The sequence below is a fragment of the Acanthopagrus latus genome, chromosome 20 (genome assembly GCF_904848185.1).
Source record: "Acanthopagrus latus isolate v.2019 chromosome 20, fAcaLat1.1, whole genome shotgun sequence".
Classification (NCBI taxonomy): Eukaryota; Metazoa; Chordata; class Actinopteri; order Spariformes; family Sparidae; genus Acanthopagrus; species Acanthopagrus latus.
In genome coordinates this window covers 12,214,550-12,223,984 of record NC_051058.1, presented here as the reverse complement: position 1 = coordinate 12,223,984, position 9,435 = coordinate 12,214,550, and the positions used below count along the sequence as shown (strand labels likewise).

The 9,435-nt window shown below is 38.9% G+C and overlaps 1 protein-coding gene across 1 annotated transcript; it reads left to right on the top strand.

The window, feature by feature from the left end:
* Nucleotides 1-432: 432 nt before the first annotated feature.
* Nucleotides 433-7,785, top strand: muc13b (mucin 13b, cell surface associated; the record flags this gene model as incomplete). Its single annotated transcript, XM_037081340.1, has 11 exons — nucleotides 433-640; nucleotides 772-894; nucleotides 1,897-2,006; nucleotides 3,411-3,469; nucleotides 3,596-3,768; nucleotides 4,428-4,556; nucleotides 4,674-4,722; nucleotides 4,891-4,928; nucleotides 5,197-5,284; nucleotides 5,559-5,823; nucleotides 5,987-7,785. Coding segments are annotated over 11 exons (1,401 nt in total), but the record flags the coding sequence as incomplete, so codon positions are not given.
* Between the last annotated feature and the right edge of the window lie 1,650 nt (nucleotides 7,786-9,435).

Below are 9,435 nucleotides of genomic sequence, written 5' to 3'. Positions count from 1 at the left end.
GCGCCTGCCGAAACAACTGCAGCCGGCAGCACCACTCCGCCCGCTTCAACGGCGCCTGCCGAAACAACTGCAGCCGGCAGCACCACTCCGCCAGCTTCAACGGCGCCTGCCGAAACAACTGCAGCCGGCAGCACCACTCCGCCAGCTTCAACGGCGCCTGCCGAAACAACTGCAGCCGGCAGCACCACTCCGCCCGCTTCAACGGCGCCTGCCGAAACAACTGCAGCCGGCAGCACCACTCCGCCCGCTTCAACGGCGCCTGCAGAAACAACTGCAGCCGGCAGCACCACTCCGCCAGCTTCAACGGCGCCTGCCGAAACAACTGCAGCCGGCAGCACCACTCCGCCCGCTTCAACGGCGCCTGCCGAAACAACTGCAGCCGGCAGCACCACTCCGCCCGCTTCAACGGCGCCTGCCGAAACAACTGCAGCCGGCAGCACCACTCCGCCCGCTTCAACGGCGCCTGCCGAAACAACTGCAGCCGGCAGCACCACTCCGCCCGCTTCAACGGCCCCTGCCGAAACAACTGCAGCCGGCAGCACCACTCCGCCCGCTTCAACGGCACCTGCCGAAACAACAGAGGCCGTTCCTACTACTCCAGATGGTCCATCCACTCCACAGGCAACTACTGAAACACCAGGTAATCTGTGTCCAACAAATGCAGGCTAATTGCAGGCTAATTTCCTCTTTTTACAAGATTTAATAGTTTTTAGGTCCTGTAAATATTATTCAGTATATATTATTGTGTTTCTTTTTTCTTTGACTTTAAAGACCCTTGTGCATCCAGTCCATGTGGTCAAGGGAGCACCTGTATGCCCCATGGAGAACAAAACTTTGTTTGCTTGTGCTTGGCTGGTGATTCTTATAATAACGTCACCAAAAGTTGTGAGACTGGTAAGTACTGTAGTGGTGTTTGTTTGTGTTTAACCTCAAAACATTGGTAATTTCAAGCAAAAGAAGACCAGAAGAATAACAGTGCAATACCCTGAAATTAGTGTGTACACACATGTTGTTTAACCCCTTAACAATCAGCACTTAACTCCTTTCACATTGCTTTCAGATTGCCTTTCTGTTCACTTCTTCTTTTCTGTCCCATTCATCCTCATGAATTCACCAGAAAAACAGGGAATAGTTGAAAGCAGCAGATCATATATTTCATCATACCACATCGCAAATTCATTAAACATGTTTGAAAAAGTCTTAAACAATGATATTCTGAATTCACTGAATATTCTGAAGGAGTGAGACATCTTGCTTCTTTTTTATCTCCATTGAGAGCACATGTGCAGTACCAATCAGAGAGCTGCCTTGGCTCAGACCACATGGAAGTCACAGACAATGGATACTTTTTATTATCTTTCACCTAACTTTCTCTTATAAGCCACGAATAATAACAAGCCACAAGCATCAAAAACTTGTGATTTCGGCAGGATCAATTGGCTTGGGTGTAAATCCCAATAATATACATTCTCATTGCACACAAAAGCCAGATGTCAGTGGGTGGTTTTTGGCCAGTGAAAGGGGTACTACTCTAATCATGTCATGAAATGTTTCAATATTTTTGGCAATATTTATACAGAGTTAGATGAGAATATCATATGACTACTCATATGTCACATATTCTTGTAAATTTGAAGCTGGAGCCAAAAATCTTTTTACTTTGTTTAGCATAAAGAAGGGAAGAGGGTTGGGGGATGTCACGCTAGTTTCCTGCCCCTATCATCTTTATGCTAAGCTTACCAGTTGCCAGCTTGGCTTCTAATGATTAAACAGGTATGAGACTTTATCTCGTTGTTTAATTCCCAGCAAGAAAGCAAAGTGTTGGACTACTCCACTAAATGTATGGTTATAATAGGAGTGTAAATACAACTCTCTGATGGTGATATTCTTTTCTAGCCAAAGTTTTCCCTGGGAACCTGACTGTGCCCAGAATAAACTACAACCCAGCCATGGAGAACCCCAGATCATCTGCATTTCGAGAGGCTGCACAAGAAATTACTAAATCGGTAAGTCATCAGCTCTTTCCCTCCTTCTTTTCAATATATATATTCATTTTTCTTGAAGTAACACCCATTACTTGTATGTTTCATTCCAGCAAACAATTTTATGTCTAAAATACCTATAATAGCCACCCATAGGTAAACCTGAAGTCTAGGCTAAAGCGTCGCTGAATTTTTGCCGTCAATGCTAGATGTTAAAGGGATAGTTCGGGTTCTTTGAAGTGGGGTCATATAAAGTACATATCTATAGTAAGTCTGTTCCCTACTGTAATCACCAATCAGCGCAGCTTCAGTTTGGAGAAGTAGAGAGCCGCCCTAGCTCAGATGCTCAGCTTTGTACTGCAGCGAACGGGGTCAAGAGAAAAAGTGAAATAAACCACCTATATTATAATTATATTCGTTACTTGCCACGATTTCACCTTGTAATCATTTTAGACTTTTCTTACAGTATGATGAAGTATTATGCATCCTGCAAGTTGCAGGAGCAAAAACAAAATCTAATCAATGTCAAGATCCTTCTAGCTAGAAGTGGGGGGTCCAGCGAGCCGAGATGTCCAAATGACATCTGTTTCTTGCCATGGTGTATGGTGCTTGATTATCCTCATCTAACTGGCAACTACTGATCAATATATTTATTTTTGCACACATCAAACTAACAGCAATCTGTCGCTGTCTCATACAACAGGAAATCTATTCAGCAAGCAAAAGATGTCATTTAGTCTCCTCAGTTAAACAATATAAATGAAAATTATTGCGATTACTGACAAATAATGAACTTGATAACAGGGATTTGGCTAAATTAATCATTGACACTGGTAGCACCCAGCTAAAATGCGGTTTCAACATCAATGCGTCATAAGACACCCATTCGTGTCATGGTTTTTATGATTAATTCACTTGTAGGTTGAAGGAGAGACGATAAGAATTAGTTTAAAATAATGATTAGTGCAAATATCCCAAATATCCGTATCATTGGTTTTTTGTTTGTTTGTTTTGCTAAAACCACATTTTTTTTATTCTCTACAGTGTGACAATATATCATTTAATACCTAGCATCGTGATCCAGATATGGTCTAAATGTGAATGTTTAATCAATGTATTCAAAAAGACATCCACTAAATTTACACTGACATTCCAAATTTAGACATCAGGTTTACATATAAACGATTACTGATTGTCTTTTAGACATACAATTGCTTGCTGGGTAATCTCTATCATGAAAGAATGTTTGTGTAGTTCTCTGTTAACAGTGATAATTCATATGTGCTATGCATGTGATAATGAATGTACTGCTTTGCTGCTCAATATCAAAGTAAAATAAGCCCAGGAGCAAACTTGATCTAAAGACACTGTGCCTTCTTGGTCAGATGATGGCCTAAACGAAAATCATATTTTCTTTCTGAAACACAGCTTGATGAAGTTTTCAGGGACACTAAAGATTACTCTGAATCTACAGTGCTGAAACTCGAGTAAGTCAGAATGACAGTGGTGTTTATCAGCGACTGTCCGTGCATCTAGAACCATACACATTACAGCATATTGCACTTAGTGATTACAGAATATAATCATCATTAAGTGTGATTTTGTCCATATAGGCCCGGTTCCACCACCAGAGTTTGGTCAAGAGAAGACAAACTGCCCGTCAAAGCAACTGTAGAGATCATCTTCGTAGCAAATGCTGACGTCACCACGGATGGCATTGTAGACAAGATCATCTCATATGTCAAAGAGTGTGACAACTGTCTCTTGACAGGAGCAACTTTTAAAAGTAAGTTTATTATTCATGTCAGATTTTTGATGCTGTGATGTATCTAAATGATATTCAAAGAAGACACAGATTTGTTTTGAGGAATTATGTTGCAAAATAATGTTCATTATCTCTACAGGACTGTCTGAAATTCTTTCATCAATTCTTTATCTTTGCCAAGGAGGTTGTGTTTTCACTAGTCTCCTTTTGTTTGGTTTGTTGGTTGGTTTGTCAGCAGGATCACAGAAAAACTACTGAACCAATTTCCACGAAACAGATTCTTAACTTTTTAAAAATTTTTGTTAATTTCTCAGGAAATAATGCATTGATCTTGATGAAAAAAATTGCCATATTTAGGTGGCTGGTATCTATGAGCAAGTGCAATTTGATGTGGATCCTGGATTTTGTCTTAATTCATAGTCAAGCCACTATTGATGGATTCAAATTTAGACTGATACAAGGCTATCAGGTCTGATATTCGATTAAGCTTGATTGGGGTTTAGAAGACAAATTCTTCCAAATTCTTCAAAAGTTACTTCATTTTTAGACTGTCAGTGGTTTGATACCACAGTATCACAGTCCATCTAATGTGTTTTCAGATTCAATAATGACATGCGACATGTGGGGCTCGAACATGTGTCCTACACATCTTCAATCTTTGTTTGTTTCCTTCATTACAGATGAAAGCCTGTGTGAAAGACAACCCTGTGATGAGAAGACTACAGAATGCAATCCACTGGATGGAACTTTCAGTTGTACCTGTCAGGAATCCTACATTTTAACAAACTTCAGTCATAGAATGTGCACTGGTAAGTTAAGTGAGAGGGCAAGTGTGCGTGTGTGTTTGTGTATGTGTGTGTATTGTATGATAACCTCTTTATCTACATTAAAAACTACCTTAACCTTTGCTTTTCCTACTTTTGCAGCTTGTCCGAGTGGCCAAAGAGCTGAAAGCAAAATGAACAAATGTGTCAAGTAAGTGCTTTAACATCACAGCATGTTCTGAAAGTGTAACAATACGTATCTATTGTATGATCTAATTATATACAACAACAAAGCTGAGAGCCCCTGTAAATATGACCTGAGTTTATGGAGAGCTTTGGTGTGAAGACAATTGTAAAAAGAACTATTCTTGTCTTTCAGCTGTCCATTTGGTCGCAGTGGTTTGAACTGCAATGAATGTGAGTATACAGCATGTGTTTGACAGCGACAGGAAAAACAACAACAAAAAAACAAAAATGTTATGAAAATCTTTGTTAAATAAACACAAGAAATCCCTATTTGATAGAAATGACGTAACGTTATTGACAACAGCTATATCTTAGTGGTTTTCTTATCGATGTGGCTTTATTGTGAAACACTTTATAGGTTTGTCTTTGGAAGATGTTTCTAAAGTAATTTCAGTAACGTGGCCTTGTTATTAACATCCTTGTCATTGTGTTTTATCAGCATGGCAGCTAGCGTTGGTCATCGTCGGCTCCATCTTTGGTGCACTGCTGCTTATCTCAACCAGTCTTCTGCCTTTAGTGGCTCACAAGTGAGTTTCTCATCTACTTTTTCCTCACACCTCCAGTAATTTATTATTTATGATTCCCTTTTCCATTAATTTGCCATGTTTCTCACTCATTCATACTGTATGTCTAAATCTTAGATAGCTTGGTGTTTTTAACCTACCAAACGCATTTTGCAAATTTTTTGAATCAAAGAAAAATCAAATTACAAATGTAAAAATAAATAAGATATAGAACAGTAGCACAAATGCAGATACAGTAGAGTTAAATATGCTGTAAAAAAAAAAAAAATCTTTCTAGATCCAGAAAGAAGGGCTCCAAGAAGAACGAAAAGACACCAATTGCAGGGCCTTACGTCAACAACTTTCCCACCAAGACACCAGTTAACAACAACTTTGCCAGCAGCAAGGCAGACTCTGTGAATGAGGTAGCTAGTGCCCTTGCCAAAGGCTTGGTGCCGAGGATCCCACGCGCTACAACCAAAAGCAACTGGGACAGTAGATACAACCTGGAGATGACTCCGAGCAACAGCTGGCGAGACTTGGTCCCTGGGGGGAGGAACCCGGTGAGTACATCTCTGTGTGTGTTTCATATATAATGTTGCAGGGTAAATTAAAGGAATTTAAGGAGAAACGGAGAATCAGAAAACAAAGAAAATATTCACCAGGGTTAGAGATAATTCTTTGTTTTCTCATTTCTCTAATAAAGAAAATCTCTTTTCCTTGTAGCGGCTGTACTTTGATGATCATGACATGGACCCATACACTCAGTCTCGACCACAGAGCACCCTCTTTTCTTGGCCTCGACCCCAGGTCAACACGAATGCCTCGAGCCAAGGCTGGATTAACCCTCACTATGTGGACGATGATGAAGGATGCTACACTTAATGAGGAACCGCAGAAGTGACAGTGACATTTACTCAGATCAAGAGGTTTTATTGGAGACAGCTCAAAATGTTTTTATTCCTGAATGATGATTGCTGAAAAATAGGGGGGCGGAGCTTGCTCAGGCCTGTGAGAGCTGACTAATCAGAGCAGGAGGCCTTAAAGAGACAGACACTAATCTAGTGCTGCAGCCATGGATAGTGAAATATGAACCTTATAATCAGTATATGGGACTTTTGATACCCCATTATGGAGTTGTATAAACCAAGCACTAATAGATATTACTCTATGTAGTAGTCATGTCTTTTTAGCACTTTCCTTGACTAATCTTTGTGAATGTATTGGACTTGAAATACATTGTATGTATTTTCAAACGCTTCTCTTACTGTCAGTCCATTTAAATTAACTCCTGTTGTTGAATGTGACTGCCCATAATTTACAAGAACATGACTTTTTATGTTAAATTTTTCAAGTTTTTTGATGATTTACTGTTTTATTCTTAACTGAGTTATTCCTTCAATTTAGGTCATGTTCGTCCATCCATATATTTAATGTTGATTTATGTTTATGTTTACTACTATGTTTGTTGATGTTCAGTTTATAGGAGTATATTTTGTATATCATAATCCCTTACATGCCTTGATGCCAATATGTTATTTAAAGTAAGCATGAAACTAGGTTCTCTTCTTGTTTTGTTCCTACTGTTGAATGTTTGAGCTTTACTGTACAAAATGATCTATGTGCAGAGTTTGACACTCAAAGGCTGTTTTTACATTTATCTGCTGAAACTGGAAAGCTTTTCGGCACTCGTTGAAAATCCCTTTTTAAGGGGCGCGCTAACAAGAATGATTTGTGACATCACAAATAGCTTGAAGGCCAGTACTTGTCCAACAGTCAATTTGCAAATGTGTGATGTGGAAATTTGAAACCTCTGGTGCACATACGCTGAGGAGAGACTTTAAAGTAAAGTAGAAGACATCTTGTGTCCAGCAGCTAAACTTATATTCACAGATTCTGGATTTCAATGTAGGAGAAGAAGTAGATGTAAGTTTAATGATTTGATAATAATAATTAATGATAGTTAGAAATATTCTATGGCATACTATATTATTTTAGCTTGCCTTTATCACTGTCATATGATATTGCATTGATTTTAACCATTCACTGCAACATATCTATATCAGTATATAATCATTGTATTATTTATTTATATATTTATTTTATCCTTTTATAAAGATAATTTACCTTCTTCTGGTAAGTTTAATATGTTACCTTACACCATCTGTATAGAGGTGGTTGTAATGTGCACCAGTCTGCCCAACTGGTGTCTTTTTCAGTTTGACCACTGGAGAGCACCAAAGTTAATAATCCCTATCAGTGGGGTTTGTGTGTCCACAGGATGAACAAAAGTAAATAAAACAAAAGGTGAAACATACTAAAGTCCCATGTAGGATGCCCTTCTTGTGGGCAAAACTTGTTGACGTGCTTCTCTTCACTATAAATGAATCAGGACTTTCTGCCCCACCACAAACAGCCAGTGACCTTCATTTTATTTTTATTTTTTTGCTTCCTGCCTCAAATATCCTGAGTCCTAAGAACAAATATTCTCTTGCATCATTGTTGATCCACAGTGTTATGACTAAGAAAAAAAAAACTAAATAAAATGAGATTTAAGGTTAAAGCAAATTGTGAGTATGTGTCTTTTTTAAAATGCATTGTAACAAATTATCAGTAACTTTTAACAACAGCGAAACAGTGACAAAATACTCAGAAGGTGTATCAGTGAGACATAATTGAGACAAACACATAACAAACACTTACACATTAAGCGCTGGTGACTGGGAGCACATGGGTGTAAGCAGCAGATAATCTGTGTTGTGGGAAGTCAGTTAGTTGAATTGCTGATATACCCCTGAGCAGGGGGCTTCACTAGGAGTGCCAAACATCCGCCTGTATCTGTGGGGCTAAACCCCACAGATACAGTCTTTTTTTTAATGAGGGTCCTGCTCTTCCTCAGGGGTTGGGGGGGGATGATATCTCACTCTCCATGTCTTCTTGATCTGGCTGCAACTTATTTTTTCCAAAGAACATCCATATATCCATAATAACTAACAACTATAAACGCTGCAATGGTACTAAACAGCGATGGAAGAGACTTTTCAATACACCTTCGCAGCATCTGCCAGACAGTATCAGATCTTTTGAGTAAAAACAATTCACAATGTAAAAATAATCTATCACAAGTAACAGTCCTGCATTCTAACTCTTTTTAAGAAAAAGTACCACGGCATTAGCTTTAAAAAAAAAGCTATGTTTTGCAGAATGATTCATTTCACAATAATTTATAGTAAGAGATGATAAGTAGTGATGCGTTAAGTACGGTACTTGAGTGAATGTTCTTATTCACTGTCTACAGCGGGCAGATGATCACCATCTCTAGTTTTCATCAGAAAGCAATATATCTGAGTGCTATAAACCAACTAAGCACACTGACTAAGACAAGGTCACACACCTTAAAAATGCAATAAAAAAGCCAGGAGAAGCTGCCAAAAGCTTCATAATTTCGTGGCACTGTAATAAAATAATCTCTCCCTGATGACTTTTTTATCGTCACCCTAAAACAGGGAAGTGTTGGATTCATCGCCATATTTAAACCTTCAATATCTGCATAAATTAAGTCATATTCAAGATACTTGCCCAGCTAGAAAGTGTATGTTCCCAGAACGTTCTCGAAACGTCGCTGGTGTAAATAATGTTCTGATTAAACCCTTGCTGATGGGACCACACAGGAACATCCTCCTGAAGTCCTACAGGGAACTTTGAACTGCAAAGCTTTCATAACGAGAACTTTTCCTGAATGCCCCCAGTGTTCTCGAAATGTTTCTGTTAAGGTTTGGGGGGCATTCATCACATTTAGAGAAATTTTAGGTGACCCAACCTTCAGAAGGATCAGAAAACAGCTGTGTGTCAACCAACCAACCCTGCTCTCCCCAACCTGTATCACACAAACCAATACTTAAACACAGCTATTCTATTAAAAGTATGGTCAAAAACATTTTGGGATATTCTAATTGCAATTCATTCAGATGTGTGACAAATAGCCATCATACCATATTCATCCCGTATGCTACTCTGTACTTGTGTATGATTGAAATTGCATACTTGTTTATAGCATATGAAGAATTGAAAATAAATAAATGGGCTAAAGTGTTTTTTTCCTTTGGGATATAAGGTAAATGAGGCATGTCAATTGTGCTGTGGTGTTATTAACCAGTATAGAAATACATACAAAA